Source organism: Ziziphus jujuba, chromosome 1 (genome assembly GCF_031755915.1).
Source record: "Ziziphus jujuba cultivar Dongzao chromosome 1, ASM3175591v1".
NCBI lineage: Eukaryota > Viridiplantae > Streptophyta > Magnoliopsida > Rosales > Rhamnaceae > Ziziphus > Ziziphus jujuba.
Window position 1 is genome coordinate 20334808 of NC_083379.1, and position 21453 is coordinate 20356260.

Sequence of the window (21453 nt, forward strand, 5' to 3'; positions counted from 1 at the left end):
TTTTTTGAGGCTCTAAAAGCTACGCGTTGGGCCAAATTCACCTCATTTTGAATGTATGGGCCTCCTTGCCCCAAAACCCATGAGCAACAGCAAGGACAAAAGAGACCGAGCAGGGAGGCTGCCCCACTGATTTCACATAAATTTTCAACCATGCTCTTATACACAAATAATTGCATGTCACGTACTGTCATTAAGATATTGACACCTTAGTTTATTTAATATATTATTGCTTCAAGAAATATCTTGACCCTTTGGCATATGCACTCCATTAAACAAAAATTTAGTCCTTTCACATTTATATAAAATATAGAAGTTATAGAACATACATATTATATTAGTATACTTTATATTTGATTTTTTTTTAAAAAAAGATGTTACTTATATTTTTTCACCCTTTCAATCTTAAACGCCAAACGTGAACTAAACAAACTTAGAATACGTCATGTTATCGAAAGCTGAAGTAAGTCCCCACCCAAAGGATTACCAAAACGACAAGGCATTTAGAAATAATTAGAACAACATAATTATGGTTGTTTTCTTGGGGAATTCCTTTAAAGTGTCATTTTTCTTAAAGAGCCTTACAAATTCAATACATCCTTTAAAAGTTTCATTTTTCTTAAAAGAGCCTAATAATTCCAAATTCAGAAATGCATGCCGCAGTTTATTATGTTATGCTGATGGAATTTCCACACCATGACTACATAGTCATTTGAGGCATCACATGCCTTGATGAGCTTTGAAATAAATAAAGGCAAGCATCATAGAGGCCACTAGGTTAAATGGGAACACCTTTGTTTAGCAATTTTGATCGACATATTTGTGTCTATGAAACAATATGAAAACTGTGTTTCGCATAACTTTTGAAATGCTATTTTTAGTTTTTGAAATTCAAAGTAACTTTTGTAAGTGTTTAGACAGTTTTTGTTTTTTATTTTAAATTTTTTTAGATTTTTTGAAGAATATAAAATCAAAATAAATGAAATATAGCTTCGGAAAAAGTTTTTCAAAAAACATAAATTGTAAAGAAGCATGTTAAAAAAAAAATAAAAAAATTGCCAAATAAGTTCTCAATCTCTATATATTTTCTTTGCTTTTGATATTAATCTATAATATACATTAAATTACTATTAATTTAAAAAATTTGAGATGTTAGAATATAAATTTATCATGTATCTAAAATTTTTCTATTATCATCTTTATTAATATTAATTCTTTTAAATAATAATAGAATTATTTAAATCCAAAATTTTAAAATTTTATACTCTAATATTTTATTAAATTACCGTTAGTTTTAATTTTAAATACGATATAGGTTTTTAATGTATATTAAACTTCTTCAATAATATGAACTCAAAAATCAATCTTTTTCCATTGGATGAATGATGGGGCCAAAAATCAAATGAATCGGACCTCATTATTAACCGAATCATCACTGAAAAAGAGAAGCGAAGAAATTAAACAAGGCTGATGTGGGGATAAACATTGGTGTCAAACAAGAATATACATGAAATCCCACATTCTTTAACCACTTGGTGGCTAGCTAGTGTTATCTTTATTATTTAAAAGCTGATCAAAGTTTTTCCTTTTTTTTTTTTTTTTTTTTTTTTTGGCAGATCATCTCTATGTAATGATTGTTAGTTTGTCCTTCTAACTTATATATATTAAATACTAAAAATAAGTGATTGATTGAAGTATTCCACCCCTTAAAGTTTTAAAATGGAAAAGGCAAATTCTACAGCTGAAAGATTCTACAATTTGGAGCTTATAAGATACTAGAAGCATCTTTGTAATATTGAGTCGCATACGTATTAATGAGCTCATAGTGACTCCACAATAGACCAAAATGAATTTATCATTTTGATTTTAATTGATATCATATTATCTTAAAGAAAAGCCATATCTACCAAAATTTTATTTAACTTTTTTTTTCCCCCCCAATTGTATTGATTTAGGAGAAGCTATTATGTATAACAGATGCCTCATGTCATTTTATATTTCTTCTAATTATCACTTACAATATAAATTAAAAAAATTAAATAATCTATAATCACATACAATATTACATGATGATAAAATAAATCATGTAAATTTTATATAAATATTGTAATGTATTTAATTATAAATAACTTGTGACACTATATCATACATCTTACATAAAATAAAATTTAAAAAAATTCTTGATTTAGATACCACTTTTTCATTATCTATATATGTTCGTTTTAATTTAATTAGGTTGTATTATATAAAAGTAAAATCAAACTTCTAAGGCACAATAACAAAGTGGATAGATTTTAATGTTGAGTATCGTATCTATATTCTAAGTTTGAGTGTAGAATATATATAGAAACTCTATTTAAAAAAAAAAAAAAAAAAGAAAAGAAAAACCTTCAGAAACACACAATTCATATTTCTTCTTGAGGCGTTTGCAATATTTTAGTAATCAAAATAGAATACTGAGTCAATTCTCCCCATACCCAAAAAGAATATATATATATATTTTTTTTCCTTTTTTTTTTTTGGAGGGGGAAAAATGAAAAACTCACATGCACTGAATAAAATAGAGGAGTTTGATTCTAACTATGCTGGCATATTTAAAATAATAATAATAATAAATAAATAAATAAATAAATAAAAAGAAGCAAATGTTCTTAATCCCTAAAGCAACAACGTGAACGCAGAGGCTTGAGAAAATTAAAGTAATTTTTTTCTTTTTATCATGTTGGTGATTCTCAACCCGTTGTTTCTTTTGGGTTTCAATTTTGGCTCAAAATTTCTTCAAAGAGATATCATAATCCCATGAATTTTGATCCTTCAAGCTTGAATGTCATTTTCTGTTGCTTTCTTTTACAGTCTTTCCTTCAACGTCACCAAAGCCCACATAATCCAAATTACAGGAAACCATAAAGAGGCAAAACAGAGTGTGAAAGGTCTTTTTCTTTATTTATTTATTTTTTGAATTTTTGATTTTTCTCCCGTTGATGATATGCCTTTATATTGTTCAAACATGGCTATAAAACTCCCACATAGCTTGGGACTGAGGAGGTATAGCAAGAACAAGTTTACTACCACACCCTACCATATAGGAAGCTTTTTCATGTTTTTCCACCAAAAGAAACGAACCCAGAACCTTTCTGAGCACATTGGTTTTGTGTCTAAGTTCAACCAAAGCTTCCTCTCCTCGACAATGGAGGACCAAGAAAACATGGGTCTCTCTGCCAGAGAATCTTCACAAACAGAGCCTTATTCCAATGAATTGGATGTTGCTGTCAGAGCTGTGCAAATGGCATGTTCTCTCTGCGAGGGAGTTCAAAATGGTTTGATTTCTAAGAGTGGTGAAGAGGTTCGATCCAAAGATGATAATTCCCCTGTAACCGTTGCAGGTCAGTCGATTAGTCGCCGTTTCTGTTTCATGGTAGATTTATTTTTATTTTTTTTATTTAATTTTCTGAATTGGGTTTACGTTAATGATATTGGTTGTGCTTATTGCTGAATGATTCATATACTTACTTCCAGTTTCGATCTGAATTGGGAATGACTCAGTGAATTTCTTTGCTGGTTTCTGACTTAGGATTTCTTTAGTTTGTTTTTGCTTCATTTGGTACAGTAATATTGCTTAATGGATAAAAAACTTGTGTGAACAATAATAGTGATCTACAATACAGCAATTTTTTTTTTTTTTTTTTTCTGTTTTTTCTGGTCTCAAAGGTTGCCTTGTTTTGCGGCTAAGTAAGATAAATCTACAGTGAACAGAACATTTTTTACAATCGGTGGTAATATTGAAATAGGTCAACTCCTTTGACTATTTGGGCTTACATGTTGAAAATTTGAATCTGAAAGAAAATTGATTGATTTAAGCTAAGTTATCATACAATTTATAAATGACTTTATTGACAATCTATAAAACTTATTAAGATTAGTACTTTTCCCCCCAAAAAAAAAAAAAAAAAGTTTAATATATTTTTATTTTTATGGTCGTATAAGGAATTGCAGTCTTTTTCATTTTTAGGAAAATCTTGCCTGATATGGTCCCTATCAGTCTGTCGTTGATAACTACGATTTTGGGGGATAAAAAAAATAATAATAATAATAACAAGAGAAAAAGAAGTTCTAGTTCATTTTGTCTATTGCATAAGGTTTAATGTTTTTTGGATGCTCTGGTGTGCAGTCTCCCCCATATTGCAGTTGCTCCCATAGTTTTCAGATAGAGAATGTTTTTGTTTGTAATTTGGTTTTCATGTTTAGGTATCATGACTGGTAACCAAAATAAGGCCAGAAACTATATTTTGGCAGTTTTTAAAAATTTAATTAATTACTAAATAGTTTGGCCCTGATTTCTTAACCTTGTTGGGCATCATCTTTTAAGAATAATCACTAACATGCCAATTTATACTTCTGAACAGAAATTTCTGGGAATAGACTGCTACGTATTTACCACTACATAGTCATCATTCTGTATTTTAAACTTGTAATATTTCCTAAAATGAAGCATCAATTATGGCATGGCATGTCACAACACATAAATAAGTTGGTAATTTGCAATCATTTCTTGGAGTACATGTGTATTTAATTTTACTTTTAGGACTCTTACTCTGAAGTTCTGAACTGTTAAAGCGTAGCACCTAGACAGAAAAGTTCAAATATCAGGTGACATTAATTAGTAACGGTGTAATTATTAAAGCTTGCAGTGTAATTGTTCAAGTATCTTTTCCGATATATATTCTGTCATTAGTTGCAATCCAGAATGACTTAGTGTCTTGATTACACCATGTAAACAGATTGGAGCGTCCAGGCAACTGTGAGCTGGGTACTCTCTCAGTCCTTTGGCAGCAGCAATGTATCTATTGTTGCTGAAGAAGATGTCCAAACTCTTTCCAAGGCTGATGCTTCTGGACTACTAGATGCTGTAGTTGAAACTGTGAATAAATGTCTCGTTGAAGCACCTCGTTTTGGACTTAAAGGTCCAGAGATGCCACTTGGGACTTCAGAGGTTCTCGAGGCAATCAGTCGGTGTAACTCAAATGGAGGGCATACAGGAAGATTTTGGGCACTTGATCCTGTTGATGGCACACTGGGGTTTGTTCGGGGTGATCAATATGCTATAGCTCTGGCACTCATAGAGGATGGAGAAGTTGCCCTTGGAGTTCTTGGTTGCCCTAATTACCCGATGAGAAAGGAATGGCTTAGCTACCATCATCGGTATCATAGGATTGTATCTAAGTTGACACCACCAACATCAGAATCATGGGACAAAGGTTGTGTGATTTATGCTAGGAGAGGTAGTGGCAAGGCTTGGATGCAACCCCTGGTCCATGTAAATAAGAAGCTAGTCTGGCCAAACTCTGCAAGACTTGTTCGAGTGTCCTCCATTGATAATCCATCATTGGCAACCTTTTGTGAACCGGTTGAGAAGTCAAATTCAAGTCATTCATTCACAGCAGGACTAGCTCACAGTGTGGGCCTTAGGTAGTTATGCTTTCAGTTTATCCATTTTTCCATGCTTTTCAATGAATACTATGCATCACATTTTGAATCTAAAAGGGAGGAAAATGACCAAAATTTCCGTGGCCATATATTTTCTGTCATTGCTTATCTAATACTAACAATTAACTTATTCTACTTGGAGAATCTACATATAATGCTCTTACCCTGTTACCTTGATTAAGAATATTAGTAGGTTCATGCATCTAAATAAATTAAAATCAGAAGAACCGATGTTGTAGAAGGTAACAAAGAGAACACAAGATATGAATTTAAATGCAGAAAGCAGAAAGAGTAACAGCAATTACTATAATGTTTTGTCTTCAGGAAGCAACCATTACGAGTATATAGTATGGTAAAATATGCAACCATAGCTCGTGGGGATGCTGAGATTTTCATGAAGTTTGCAAGAGCTGGCTACAAAGAGAAGATATGGGATCATGCAGCTGGTGTTGTCATCATACAAGAGGCTGGCGGTGTGGTAACTGATGCCAGAGGTCGTCGGCTGGACTTTTCAAAAGGTATATATTTAGAAGGTCTTGATCGAGGTATAATTGCCAGTGCTGGAGCTATTCTGCATGACCAAATCATTAGGGCTGTTGATGCTAGCTGGGACTCCTCTGGTCTGTAAGGCTCTTCTGGTTAACATTAATGACAACACAGTGCTTGACATTGCTAGGCAGGGTAAGGAAACTGTAAATTATTATTGGATCTTCATTTGATTCTTGATTTATGGAAAATCACACAGAGCATCCTGCTTCTGCACCAATCGTGATTCTTATAAGAATGACATATGCCTAATATTTGTTTTCAGGAAATTAAATCATTCTACCTGCAGTTGCTTTGTATTGTCCAGGAAGTTCTATGTTTGTTTAGGGGAGTCTGGGTTTTTGTTTTCAAAAGCTAATAATACCAATATGCAATAAGCTTTCTCAGAAGACCATAATACTAAAAGAGGCAACTTTTTGGAATAGAACTTTATTAGCTAAGCAGGTCATCTCTCAAGCAACCATCTTGCACATTTGGATATGCATTTACATATACATGGAGGGAATACAATTTGCTTCTAGATGAGCAGCTGATGAAGTTCTAGCACATGTAATAGCATCATTATGCTTTACGGATTGCCTTCATGTGGAAATGGGTGGCTAACTATTTCCAAGAATAGTGACTATTGTCAATATATTAGGATTAATCTATTCAATAAGTTTTAGATTATTTGAAGATCTTGAACATAGAAGTTGCAGGAATTGTAATTATTTCTTCATCAGTTGGCTTCTTTTTATGATAATTTGGGCTTACAAGATTCTATTGTTTCATATGACAAGTTAGTTTTTGGAACATTGTTTTCACAATTGCAAGGGAAGCTTAAACAGATTTTTTTTTCTTTATAAACTATAAATAGAAATAAATAATTTATACGAACAAAATTATATATGTATATATACATACAATTTTAATAATATTCGAATTGCCCAACCTCTATGCACTACTAATTTTGCACTCTACCAATTTCTGATAGCAACAAACTCGGTAAGGATGTTTGGTTTTTTGCAACCAAACATCTCAAACAACATAATATTAACCAAACAATCTCTATACATATTGTTCAAATTAAAACATTTTAAATTCTTACAACAAACTCGGTTATGAAGTTTTTAACGACAAGGATGTTTGGTTTTATGCAACCAAACATCTCAAACAACATAATATTAACCAAACAATCTCTGTACATATGGTTCAAATTAAAACATTTTACATTCTTATAGAATGATAGCAAGCCTAATGAAAACATATAATGTCGTGTTCACACAAGGCCTTTCTAAAAAATGCTAAGAAAGTCAATATTTGGGGTTCTAACTTCTAAGCCCATATTCATATATCATACTAGAGCATAATTTGTTACTAATATGCAACTTTTGACGTGGGATTATTCCCCAAATGAGGACACTACAACATTGTATGCATATGTAGATAAATATCCATAGTTCTTATTCAATGTCATTTCAAAAGTTCTATAATGGAGTTAGAGGTTGACAAAGTGGAGCTTGGGGTAACAGTTGAGTGGATGATTTGTTGAATGCTTTTAAACTATGCTTTTGACTAAGTGATAGAGCAAGACTTACACAAAAACAGTGATAGAGCAAGATTATATACATATATATATATGTATACACAATATAGGTCTATTTTAGCATATTCATATAAACAAAAAATGGTACAATAAGGTTGACTAGTTGATATCTCTCATACCAATACTTAAATCATATTTGATTTGTGCAATAAATTATTTCATAAACTTAGTTATTCTTGCATTTAGTACATTTTTAAATTTTAAAATAACCATTTCTATAAAATAGATAAGCCAATTTTTAAAAGAATAATTATTTATTTGAAAAAACTTACGAAATGCTATTTTAACATTCTAACTTAGATTAGCTTCAAAAATATACTTACCATATATTGATAAATTTAGATTTAGTTGAATTATCCGATAGTAGAATGCATAAAAAATATATATAAAAATAAATTTATCATTTATTTTTATCAAATTTGAAAATTTTTGAAACCAAAATTGATTCTTATTCAATATTATTGTCAAATATATAAACAGGAAAGACTATTCACTTTCCTTCTTTTTTTTTTAAATTTCCATGAATAACAATTCTTATTTAATCTGAAATATCCATTTTGTATACCAAAAGAAAAAAAAAATTGTAAATAATAAAAATATACATATAGTCAGGTCTATATTAGGATGAGTTGTGTTTTTAATATTAATTTTTTTTTATTAACCTTTAACTCCCATCTAGTCCTAAAAATCTAAATTTTAAAATGATAAAACATAAATTTAATAACATACTAAAATTTTATTTAGAAAAAATAAATTCTGTCAAAATTTAATAATTAATAAATATAATTTTAAAAGTTAAAATTTGATGTGATTTAAAAATTAAAAAAAAATTTTAACATTAATTTTAATAATTAAAATTTTATTTGAATTTCATGTATGGAATCCTAAAAAAAAACAAGACAAGTTTAAATATTATTGTATAAACAAAAGCACTAGTGCCGCTAAGCCCAAGCCAATGGGTAAGTTATAATGCCCAATCAAAGTGGAGGCCCATGGACATGCAATCTGCAATTTACGTGGCTATTGCTACAGCTTAAATAACTATAAAAGAAATGCGAGACAAAATGAAGGAGAGAAATGGTACACAAATTAGTCAAAATAAATGAATATATTAGCTATTCCCTTCTCTATTTGATATATTTCTGAAGTTATAGTAAATACAATTAATTAATGAGCTCTTGGATCATAACAACAAACCAAATGTTTTGAAAAGAGGGTGTTCTTTAAAACATAAAATTATAAAGTCACATCATTCTTTAATACACTTGGACAAACTCATGGATTTGGGGGTAAGGAAAATATAATTTTGACCTTCTGAAGATGGTTTATGGTCTTTCAGACTGAAAGAGAAGCAAAAGGTCCTTATCAACTGAGCAGATGGAAAATTAAATATGTTTGCCAGTAAATGAGGACTCAAATGTCAAATAGCAACCATGGTCGGCCATCCATTTTCAATCCCCCCGGATCATCTATTTCCTTGACAATGTGCTAGGTGTGTAACTACACAACACGTTTGCTCATTGAGAATATTTTCAAATTCCCAATTTAAGTATATAAGACAAGTAAAGATCTTTTTGCTTATGTTAAACCTTATTAATGTTTTTGTTTTGATGTATGTGTTTTTCCTTAAATTAAAGATCGCTTGTCAAACTCAACCGAAAGCTGAAACTAGCAGCTAGATTTTTTTGAAAATTTTTTAAGATGAAGGAAAAGACTGAAATGGGCTTGAATTTTTTGTAGCTAAAGTTTGTTAGTAGCCAAATCCTTCTTCGACGAGGAGAATGTGTGTGGGACATATAGGAACAATGTTTAGGGTAGGGAGGAACAAGTGGGATAGACATTGTCTGCTTGTTGCTAGCAATGGACCACAAATGCAAATTTGGGCTGCCACATCAAAGTATTAGAAAGCAAAATCAAACAAATATATATAGGTCATTATATATATATATATATATATATATAGTTTCCATTTAATAGGTTACCTACAATCATTTTATGTGTATGATATTGATATAAAACAATACTATATAGGGACAAAAAAATGAAATGTAAAAACTTTATATATATATATATATATATTTAAAAAGTTTAGTATTATTTGCATGGTATACTACAATTTAATTTATTACTATTAAAATATTTATTTTTTTATTAAGTTTTTAATATAAAAATAAATATTTTTCCTTAATAGATTTTTAATATAAAAATATAAAAGTTAAAAAAAAATATATTGTAAATTAATATTGTCCTATATCATTTTTCGATTCTATCCTTATATAGTTAATTATAAAATGAGCTAAATAACACCATTAGATCATCACTTTATATAATACAACTCTTATATTAGATTTTTAATATTAGAACTAATATCATAATTTTCTTTTTCAATTTTTGACACGTATCAAGAGTTAAAATTTAATATATCATTAAATAAAATTTTAATATATTATTAAATTTATATAAATTACCATTTTTAAAATTTTAAATTCTACTTTTTAAATCACATTAAAGGTTAAAAAAAAAAAAAACTTGATATTCAATCCATGATGTTATTCTAATATAAATCTAATGTATATATAGCTAATCTCCTATTAAGACATTATGATTGATTTTCTATCAAAACTTTTATTAACAACACTTAAATTTCTTCAAAAATTAAAATTTAAATATATTTTTGGAACTTATATAAATCTCTATAAAATTCATTTTGACCTTCTAAAATTTTAATATTTTAATAAAATTATATAAATTTTAAATATATTTTTAAATGTCAGTTGAAAAACTATTTGTATATTATCCTTTCTATCAATATTATGGCAAATGACTCAGCAGCAGCAGGGAAAAGTGAGCCAAAGTTGTGTTTGAAGTTTGGCAGAGGGGTGCATTTGTCAGCCATGGACTCGAAGCTTAAGCATTTGGCAATTTATAGAAAAAAAAAAATATCTATATATATATATATATGATGAAGCCCACCGCCCTATTTGACTCATGAAAAATGAAAAACAAATTGCCTGCTGAAGTAGGGCCTGTAAACATGATAAGCACTACGGTATTCCTGCGTGTTATGTGGGTATTTTGAATTTGATTGCATAATGGGGGACCTTGTTCATTTGGAGCTCTCCATTATTGCTCTCTCCACTATCTTAGAATCAACTTTAAGTTTTATCTACTTCCCTAGCATCCAATCTAATCATTAATCCCATTTCCATACTACGAAAGTGAAGATCTGATGGATATATCCTAAATCACTATAACTTTTATGACCATCTAGGTTAATTTTTATTTATTTTAAATCATCAATAATCTGGGCTAAGGTTGTTAATTTTAAATCATCAAAATTTGTAACTTTTAACAATTCTAGAATAATAGCTTACGAAATACTAATATGATTTTTGTTTCTGCAAAAATTTTGCTTATTCTTGCACAATTAACACCAAAGCCTAATCAGGTAACTAGCTAAGATAGTTAGCAGAGGATCACCGTCTTCCTATAAATGAAATGAAGAATGGAAGTTAGGCGATATTAATGGCCATGTTCATGTGTTGAATTAAAATACGCCAAATATCCATCTCTCTTCTTTATTATCTCTTGTGATATATATGTATACACAATTACAACAGTTAAAAATAGGTTATTTACAAGCACATTCAAAATTTAATTTTGTAACTTTTAACAATTCTAGAATAATAGCTTACGAAACACTAATATGATTTTTGTTTATGCAAAAATTTTGCTTATTCTTGCACAATTAACACCAAAGCCTAATCAGGTAACTAGCTAAGATAGCCAGCAGAGGATCACCGTCTTCCTATAAATGAAATGAAGAATGGAAGTTAGGCGATATTAATGGCCATGTTCATGTGTTGAATTAAAATACGCCAAATATCCATCTCTCTTCTTTATTATCTCTTGTGAGATGTATGGTCTAAACTCTACAGACATAAATAGTACTTGATAGTACGAGAGCCTACCAGGACCTGCTAGCTAGCTGTTCCAAGGATTTCATGGTAATTCAAGCTGTGTGTACCACGACAATAATCTCTCTACCAAATTGCACATTCCATTCCATATATATCACACCAAGTATATTATTCATTACTTAGGATCGGGAGTTATATTGATTAAGCTATGTCACGTAGCTCTCAAACTTCAGGACAATTATCGTAATCTCTCTACCAAATTTCATATTCCGTGCATATATCACTCCCGAACTGTTTAGTTTATTACTTCATATTCAGGGGTTCAGCAGCTTTAATTTATTGATTGTTGTATATAGATGATATACATATTACCAAATCATCACAAAGGACCACTCTAATTTTTAACCATAAGAAAAAATAGCTATCAAAATTGAATTAGGTCCAATCCATCTAAATCCCACTAATTGCTAATGATCATGGACTTTTAATTGTCACTTCAAACTAGCAAACTGGGATCTGATTCTGAGATATCATTCTGATACAAAAGGACACCAAACCAAGCTAGCAAGAGGAGCCATTTCAGTCTCTTTCAGAATAGAGCTAGAGCAGATCAATACGTGTTGTCCCAACACACACACACACACACACACACACACAGAATTGAAAAAATAAAATAAAATAAAAAATAAAAAAAACCCGACAGGGGCACCCAGTAAGCAAACAGTGCAAAATGACTCAATGTAAAACGTAGACCAAACTTTTATATCAATTAGAGAGGTCATTATAAATTTATGATAATATTATATTATACCCCACATGAAGAAAATCAGAAAGGAAGAGCATAATAATTGCACCCAACCTACTCTACATTCATGGAGACCCCTTTCTCAACTGTCATCCAATACCTCTTTTCAATCCTCCATTAATGCCTTTTTCCTCTTCCTGCTTCCATTGTCCACTTCTACACCTGTATATTATATGTGCATATATATATATATATATATATAATTACCCTTGACACAAATCATTCTCTCCTATCAAAAACAGCACGAACCCATTTCACAAAATCCTGAAAAAATGAACCCCATTAAAAGTTTTATGCTTTCCATCTTGCTCCTCGCTCTCGCAGCTTCGTTTTGCTACTCTGCCCGACCCGAATCCGCCGGAACCTTCTATGCTGAACTCAAACACTCCAAGGGCAAACCCAGCGACCAGAACAACAAAGGTGGTGGTGGAGATGATGCTGGTGGCGGAGCACCCGGTGTTTTCGGACCCGGAGGTGGGTTTGGGATACCCGGATTTGGAAAGGGATTTGGGAGTGGTATCATAGGTGGCGGGTACGGAAGTGGGTATGGAGGTCCGAATGGAGGGTACTCGAAAGGGGGTGTGATTAGGCCGACGGTGGTGTGCAAAGAGAAAGGCCCGTGTTACCAGAAGAAGCTGACGTGTCCGGCCAAGTGTTTCACTTCCTATAGCCGGTCAGGGAAAGGGTACGGATCCGGTGGCGGTGGCGGTGGGTGCACCATGGATTGCAAGAAGAAGTGTGTCGCTTATTGTTGAAATGGCAAATAGTGACCCACATGGAAGCCAGTAGCCGATAATAGTTTCTATAATTAGTAGGTACAAAATATGCGATGCGATGCGATGCGAGCAGAGCAGTTTTTTACGTAGAATGATAATATGTAATGTATATTAGGTTAATATGGTTGTAAAAGAGTTTCTATAACTCTTTTTGAGTTTAGTATGCCTCTGGCTTATCCTTTTTCTGGTTGAAATAAGCTTATGCCTCTTATCTTAGTTAATGTTACAGTGATATATTAATAATATATATATAAAAAATAATTTAAATAGAAAATGCTGAGAATGTGTGCCGGAGTGTGGTTGGGTTGTTTTGCATTTGATGATGTTTAACTCCGATATTCTATATAATCCATTTCTTTTATAGGACCTTGATAAATGTTGAAAATGTGTTAGGAAATTAGGAAGAATAGAATTTTGGAAAAAAAATAAAGTTATATGTAATAAGAATACCATTTTATATATTAAAGTGAAATAATAAGTTGATACAATGAATTAAGTTAGGTAGCTTTCAGTATATTTATAAAGAATTAAGATTTGAATTTTGTTCTGATGTTTGATACATAATGACTATGGACTAAGCGATTGAAATATTTTTTTAGCCAAAAAAAAAAAAAAGAAAAAAGAAAAACGATTGAAATATAATAAACAATAAAAACGTTTGCTTTCTTTAAACAATAAAAACAAAATAATAATAAATAAATTTGGTATTATGTTTCTTGGAAAAATAGTTATATCTAAATATTATAAAATTGCTTTTTTTTTTTAATCAAATCTTAAATACTTAAAAAAAAGAAAAAGGAAAAAACAAAAAGACTGGACTAGACAACTTACCAAGAAAAGAAAAATGAAATGCTAAGATGAGTCCATCACTTAGGATGGTTTGACCAAAATAATTAAATGTACAATAAAATATCTTTATGATAATACCCTAAACCTCCATTAAAAATTATTGTCCCAATTTGAATCTCTTATAAATAAAAATAATCTCTATCTTATAATAAGTTACAAGTTTTCAAAGTTTCATTTTAAAAATTTTTACCTTCACATAATAATATATTACAAAATTTGTATATTGTTTATATAATACATTGTTTTAATATAATATAAAATATTTATGTAAAATTATTTAGAATATTAATTTATTTTTTTTTAAATTGTTACATCCATAAACTTGTGGATATATAATAATTTACCAACATCAACATTTTTTTGTTAAAATTAAAATATTTCTAGCTTCACAATATTATATATATAACTATTAAATTAAATTATTTACAAATTTTTTCATAATAACAAAAATATATTTAACTTAAAAATAAAATAACTTGATTGATTGAATATTGTATATAATAGACTAGACGATAAAATTTTCAACATCTCTTTTAAATTATAACCTCCACATAATTATAAAATTAATTTAATCCCACCAATATAACCATAGTGAGCTTTTATTTTATATTATATATAATGAAAAATAATAAAAATAAATAAAAATAAAAAAATGAGAAAGAAGAAGATGCAGAAATCCTAATCCACCCTATAGACTATCTGAAAACATCTAAAAACCACCACATATGTACATGCAAAGAATTACTGATTTGCATAGCAAACACAAACATTTTCGGAATAATTGAGCAGCACCAAGAGAATGTTGTACCCTTGTTGGCTGCCCACTGGCAATTCCGCCGATAATGACATTGATTAAAAAAACCAAAGAAACTCCATGGGAATGTTAATTGCTGAGCATATATATACTCCTGTAACATTATCTCTGCCTGTTGCTCAGAGAGGTACAACTACCAACAGCACAGTTTACTCAAATTGTTTGGCATCCCACTTACCATTAATATTTCAAATTTTACTCAAAATTTTGCTACTATAACCTCAGTTTTTATCATTGACTCCCCGTAACTGGATTTAAGGGATAACAGAAGCAACACCATAATCTAATCACAAAAATATCATACTAGGAAATCACTACTCAGACAATAACTCTACACAAACACCATTCAAAATGCAAGACAGTAATTTTTGTTTCTCCCATAGAAAAAAGGATATTAACAAAAGATAAAAGTAGCACTCAAATTAGCAACCAAACTAATTGACACCCCCCCCCCCCCCCCCCCCAAAAAAAAAAAAAAAAAAAAAAAGAGTAACCAAATAGGTGTTACAAAAGCAAAGGGACAAGCAAATATTTCTATCTGCAATTCCTGTGGCTAAGGGCATATACAACCTAAATCCATACACAAAATCAGTCTTTTCTTCCCCACTCAAGTGCGGTAGCCTTATAGTGCTGCCCTCATTGCTCCTCTTGCTGCATCCCGCTTCATCTCAGCGGCTTTACCACTGCCTCGGAAGTACATGTATACTTGCTGCAAATGAATAATAAAATAAAAGGATGAGGAAAAAAAAAGAAAGGATTTGTGGAGATTCAGAGTAGAAAGCAGTATCAAACCAGACCTGAATGACCCAGACGCTGAGAACTGATTCGAGACAGAACAATGCAAAACCGATGAAGTAAAAGATCTATAAGAAAAGAAAATTAGGTTAATCTCATTAAGACTTGAACAACTAAGCAAAATTTATTGCTCCTGTCTATTTCATTTGACAAAATGTTCACTGGGTTTTGCAATAAATATCAATGACCACATCCTTTAATGATTGAAATGAAGCGATTGAAATGAAGATCCAACGCATTATGTGAAATATACTATAGTCAAAGCATCTTACCCCAACTAAGGCATGGTCGCCTAAAACATCCACTGCAGGCAGAATGCCACTGTCCAATGGCACACAACAATGTAAGCATCAACGTGGTAATTTTAAGTCAAACTCTTGCCATACAGCAAACAATAAACTGAAATCCCTAGTTTAAGACCTTGTGATCATCCACCATACACAGATTGTATCCTCATCAACATGCACCAAATTTTTAAAATAATTCACAAGAATAATGATAGTACCAAACAAGCACAAAGGAACTGAGAATGCTGATCACTGTCCAATGTCCAGTTGAAACATTTGACCATGTTAATAGAGCCACAAAAGAGGAAAGATGGCTACTAAAATAAAAATTCATACAAATGAAGGTAACGTTTTATAAGAGGAACATACGTGAGAGATTTTCCCTTGAAAATTATAGGAGGAGCAACCGCAGCAAAGATGCAAAAGCCAATGTGGAGCTGTAGGCAGAAGTAATTAGAAAGTAAGAAAAAAAATAAGACACCCTCCAATTCTTAAAGCAAATAGCAGACCTATGGGATGTGAAAAACTCACCAGATAAAGCATGAAAAACCATCCAAACTTCATTGCACTTTCAGTCCTGAAAGAAGGATAAAATGAGAGCTTTCAAATCAAAACAAAAGTTTAGTCATTAATACATACACTGCATGCTGTAAAAAGTTACATGCACAAATATTATCTATTAAGAGAACATGGGAAATATATACCTAAAAGCACGATACAGTGGACGGTACCACAACACATAGGATCCTGGAACCCCTGATATGAAGTAGATGATAGCAAGGAACCAGATTTTCACCCCTATACAATATCCACCAAATCTTTCATATCAGATCCATAGCAAGAACACCCACATATTGTGGAAAGATGCAGTGTAGGTCTATACTCACCTTCCCCTTTAATCCATGCTGTTGTAACAGCTATGATATTCCACAAAAGGCAAAGAATCAGTCCTGCATAAAACCAACATTCACCACCATATCTGGGTCATCTTCAATCAGTTACATAAAGAACATATTATAAATTTATAAAAATGAAAAAAGACCATCAAACTAGAGAAAAGAATTAATCGATTTTAAATCACAATTATAATGCTTAAGTTGAGAAGGAACAAATTTGGTGATGCTTCCAAACACCATTTCACAAAAATCAGCTATATTAAAAAAGCAAAGTAGATATTGCAGCATGGTACCAAACTTCATTTCTTTCCCCTCATCGTTTTTTGGAAAATTTAAGGCTTCCATAATAATTTCTGTAGATCATCCAACTCTCAATAACTATCAATTGCTTATGTTAACTCATATAAAAAGGGCAAATGCACATAAATAGCATTACATTTATCTCAAATACTCTCACGATAAAACGCAAGCTACGCCAACCTTCACATTCCTCCACACCTTGAAAGCATTAAATCATCTACAATTATATCAATGGAAGTCCCTTCAACAAATCAATTTCATTCAGGGGTTACCAAGTCCACTTTCAGCATACCCTCAAGGAAAATTAGGGTTTAAAATGATGCAACTCTATAAAGAAGCAAAAAAGGCTGCTAACAAGGAAGCTGAGGTGATTCTTGGTTGGATTTGCAACTGATTTTGATTTGCTATTTGGAAGGGGTGCACTAGTCAGGTATTTAAAAGTATCCAACGTCCAAAATAAGGCTAATGGATCATAAACTTGGTGTGCATCAAGACCTGCTGCAAAGGTTATAGTTGTGTCAGGATGCTTGCGCAAACAAAGGACTGCATACTAAGACCTAGGACAGCAGGCCCAATGCTTCAAACTAAGTCAACAGACTTGTAGGAGCTACAAATACTACTCTCCCTTCAACTGCCTAAAGAAACCACTCCGCCCTTGACAGCTGGACCCACATCCACTTCAACAAGCACTTGTCAAGCTAGTGGATAAACTAACCTCAACCGATTCTCACATATGAATGTATAAATGGGAATGGATAGGTTAACAGAGATCCTTCTTGATATAATAGATTCCATATATGCATGCTACCATTTGTCAATAAATTGATACAAAAACTTTAATTTATCATAATAATATAAATATGAACAGGCCCTTCTCCAGTAAAAATGTTACATGTTCTGAAAACCTAGAAATTCCAACTTGACCTTAAGAAAGCAATATGCAACATATGCAAATAGAATTGTAGCATATATCATAAATCCATAGAATCAATAGTTGACATACCTAACCATGTACAGAATGCAACATACTGCAGTTTTTGTAAATGAATTGGTATTTCATTTGCAATATCGTGATGAATAATTGGGAAGAAAGGTGGCCAATTTTTCTCCTCAAGAACAATTCCAGCTGCACAGAAAAAAGGAAACATTGGAAAAGCAATGAGCGGTTGACTGCCAGATTGCCTCAATTAGATGCACAAAAAATATCATTCAAGTGAAAAATGTAACAATCAGCCAGGTCTATTACCCCGTGCTGCAGCATCTTCTTTCCGTTTTACTTCCTGCATAACACCCAAAAAGCAGACTGTTGAAACTCATAGGGGTTAATGATTCAACTATCATAGATTCACAGGAAGTTGCTATATATTTACGGCCATATATTATTTGTAAAGCCAATGGAAATGAAAATGATACTTTTTTTTTAACAGCCAGATATGAGCTACACATGTCTCAGTTCTAACAAACTGTGCAGAACAGGATATACAGGCCTAACATCAAATCCAACAAATGGAACACATACACTTCCATAGTTGCATGTGTCTGAGAGATATTGCATCAAATTAATTGTTCATTGTATCTAATGATAAATTTACAGTGTTAAAATTATAAACTCCTTTTCATTCCAGTCACACAGAAAAATACTTATAGATATAGTAGAGTGTGTGAGTATCTGTGTGTGTGTGTGTGTGTGTGTGTGCGTGTATATATATATATAACTATCAAACAAGGGAAACATTTGAGTCAAAAGAATTTGTTGATCCATGTAGAAAAATAATGTCGTCGCATCTATAAGTACTCATCTACAGTCATGTCTAATCACTTGTACATACACCATTCCTGATCAATTACATTTTGCGTGGAGGTTACAGCCTCTCAGTAGCTTCAAAAACAGTTATGTCTTAGGAAGAAAACAAATTCAGCATAAAAAATTAAAAATTTGAATAAAAACAGTAAATCCCTGTAGATGACCAAACAAAGAGACAAGACAACTACCATATAAGTCTATGACTTTGTAAATATGTGTATTCAGAATTTAGATTTCAGCTAAAATGTACCTGCTCACGCCTTTTCAATTCAGCTTCCTTAGCTTGGAGTTCCCTTTCTTTTTTTTTCAAGTCCTGAATTCAAGGCATTAAAATTAGATCATAGAGATCATCCTTCAGCACTAACATACCAACCTTAAGATATCAGTCTTACCGTAGTTGAATCAATAGGTATATCAACCGTTGCACCAAACCCATAATTATTGAAGTCCGCTGGTTCAGGAGGAAGAGGAGAAAGCCTTGAGTTTGTGGCAGGAGCAACACTTCCAGGATTCTGCAAATAGTAAAGATTCCTAAGATTACTCAAAATTGGCAAAGAAAGAAATTAACATCTTGTCTTTTGTTTAATCCCTTTTCTTTTCTCAAGCGGGAGAGGGAAGGAGGAGAAGGAGGTTGGAAATGTAAAACTGAAGCAGCCAAAGAATGAAAAAGCTAATGTAGGGATACTCCATAAACAAACAATATCAAAATCATCTACAAGAACAACAAGGAAATTGGCAAAGAATCTAGTGCCATTGTGTAACCAAATAAATGTACCAGCATAATGCAAAACTAAGAAAATACAATATGCAGTTGGATGTGACATTTCAGAACTTGAGGTGTTGACTCGTAATTTCACGAACATATATATTTTTTAACAGTAATTTCACGAACACTTTTGCTTCAATGAAATTGTAGCAACACAAGAACTTTTTTTTTGGAGTTATTAAGGAAAAAGTGATAATAACAATAATAACAAAAGAATCATCGTAGGAAAAAGAAGGCAAAATCATGAAAGCAAACGAATTTGAAATAAAACTTTTCACATCAACATCTGCAACAACTCAAACATATATAATGACTCCATCTTATCCTTCAAAATTAAACAAAAGTTAAAAATTCAAAATCCCCAAATCTGTTTCCTCCAAACACATGAAGATAGTTCAATTCCATCTGTTAGAAACACAACACAAAGAAAACCCAGATCTAAAATCAAGTAAAAAAACATAACAAAAATCAAGCACACACCCACTTCATTGGCGACAAACAATAAAAATCAAGCAAGTCAACCACTACAATCAACCAAAACCACTCAGCTCAAAAACCCAGTTCAAATTCCATCCTATAGCAATAGCAAAGAAATCAAAAGTGACGGAAACTCACGGAAAAGGGATTGACTTCTTCTTCCTCAGCAAAGGGGTTACGATCGAATCGACCGGCCATGAGAGAGAGAGAGAGAGAGAGAGATAAGATGTTAACTCTGCAAACGAACCGTCTACAAGAGATGAGAGAGAGAGAGTCTGGGAGATCTGAAACTACACAGGGAGAAAAGGAAAGAAATAATAAAGGCTTAAACAAGAAGAAATTTCAATTCAAAAGGCTAAAAAAGAAGGGAAAGAAATGTATAAATTTGAGGGCTCTCTCTTAGTTTCCAACAAAGTAAAATAAGAACAGAGACGAAAATTTCTAGAGAGAGAAAAAACTTTTTTTTTCTAGAGAGAGAAAGAGTGGACTCTTATTTGGTCAGCTTATACGAGGAATTTTGGAGAGAAAACAGCGGGAGAGCTTGTTTATTGCTCGCCAAGCTGCACTTTTTTTTTTTTTTTTTTTAATTAACAAAAGTTAAAAAACAGAACCAAAAACAGTAAAAATAAACAAAAGGAAAAAACAAAAATTATTGTTATTCACTCTGTGACCAGAATGTTTCTGAAGTTGTAAATTTGTTTTGTAAGTTTCTAAAATTAGATAACTCTATGAAAATATTCGTAAAACTGTTTGTTTTTAACGTCATCAGTTTTTAATTTTTATTTTATGTATTTTTTTAATTGTAATTTATATCAAGTATTTTCCTTAGATAAAAATTGTTATAATTTATTACATGTGTTAAACAATTAAAATTTAAAAAAATTAAAAATTAAAAATCAAGATAATTTGAAATTATATTTAATTTTGTATTAATATTTTTTCTTAATTTTATAGTTAAATTAAATATCTATTAAACTTTTGGTTTTTGATTTTGATTTTTTGTTTTTCTATCAAATTGAACGTTAATTTGCTTTTTTTAAATATTTATTAATATTCATTATTGATAATGAAACATCTCAATCAATTATAATTTCATAAAAAAAATATATAAACACAAAATCGAATACAATTTGAATTGTGTTTTTTTTTTCTTTCTAATTCATTAAAATATCTAACAAATTATGGCTATTATTAGTTAATTGTAATAAAAACTTAAAATAAGCAAATTACATACAATTTAATAGAAAAATAAAATTAAAAATTAAAACTAATACATTAACAAATTGTTAATGGCACTATTTGTCAATTTTTTTTTTTTTGGGGTAAATGCAATAAATCTAGCTTAGAAAATT

General features: G+C 31.1%; 3 protein-coding genes across 3 annotated transcripts; 2 read left to right on the forward strand and 1 right to left on the reverse strand.

Annotated features, from left to right (window-relative positions):
* Nucleotides 1-2674: 2674 nt before the first annotated feature.
* Nucleotides 2675-6784, forward strand: LOC107422085 (PAP-specific phosphatase HAL2-like). The gene is made up of 4 exons (XM_060812686.1): nt 2675-3380; nt 4776-5463; nt 5806-6162; nt 6293-6784. The coding sequence occupies exons 1-3, from the start codon at nt 2984-2986 to the stop codon at nt 6107-6109; spliced, it is 1389 nt and encodes a 462-aa protein (XP_060668669.1). The 5' UTR covers nt 2675-2983; the 3' UTR covers nt 6110-6162; nt 6293-6784.
* Nucleotides 6785-12394: 5610 nt separating this feature from the next.
* Nucleotides 12395-13387, forward strand: LOC107422106 (glycine-rich cell wall structural protein 2). The gene has a single exon (XM_048468982.2). It carries the CDS (start codon nt 12610-12612, stop codon nt 13090-13092), a length of 483 nt encoding a protein of 160 aa, XP_048324939.1. The 5' UTR covers nt 12395-12609; the 3' UTR covers nt 13093-13387.
* Nucleotides 13388-14924: 1537 nt separating this feature from the next.
* LOC107422076 (secretory carrier-associated membrane protein 3) lies at nt 14925-20613 on the reverse strand. Its single transcript, XM_016031480.4, has 12 exons — nt 20240-20613; nt 19251-19370; nt 19109-19171; nt 18301-18334; nt 18058-18180; nt 16746-16808; nt 16563-16656; nt 16390-16435; nt 16228-16295; nt 15844-15892; nt 15574-15639; nt 14925-15485 (listed from the first exon to the last, which is right to left on the reverse strand). The coding sequence occupies exons 1-12, from the start codon at nt 20297-20299 to the stop codon at nt 15399-15401; spliced, it is 873 nt and encodes a 290-aa protein (XP_015886966.3). The 5' UTR covers nt 20300-20613; the 3' UTR covers nt 14925-15398.
* Nucleotides 20614-21453: the final 840 nt, after the last annotated feature.

What these genes read in the sequence shown, in the direction of transcription:
- LOC107422085 (XM_060812686.1), top strand. Translation starts at nt 2,984, where the DNA reads ATGCCTTTATATTGTTCAAACATGGCTATAAAACTCCCACATAGCTTG. An exon ending in TTCCCCTGTAACCGTTGCAG is followed by an intron (nt 3,381 to 4,775) that starts GTCAGTCGATTA and finishes CCATGTAAACAG; the next exon opens with ATTGGAGCGTCCAGGCAACT. An exon ending in GCTCACAGTGTGGGCCTTAG is followed by an intron (nt 5,464 to 5,805) that starts GTAGTTATGCTT and finishes TTTTGTCTTCAG; the next exon opens with GAAGCAACCATTACGAGTAT.
- LOC107422106 (XM_048468982.2), top strand. Translation starts at nt 12,610, where the DNA reads ATGAACCCCATTAAAAGTTTTATGCTTTCCATCTTGCTCCTCGCTCTC.
- LOC107422076 (XM_016031480.4), bottom strand. Translation starts at nt 20,299, where the DNA reads ATGGCCGGTCGATTCGATCGTAACCCCTTTGCTGAGGAAGAAGAAGTC. An exon ending in AGCATGGATTAAAGGGGAAG is followed by an intron (nt 16,657 to 16,745) that starts GTGAGTATAGAC and finishes GATATTGTATAG; the next exon opens with GGGTGAAAATCTGGTTCCTT. An exon ending in TTCAAGGGAAAATCTCTCAC is followed by an intron (nt 15,893 to 16,227) that starts GTATGTTCCTCT and finishes GCCATTGGACAG; the next exon opens with TGGCATTCTGCCTGCAGTGG.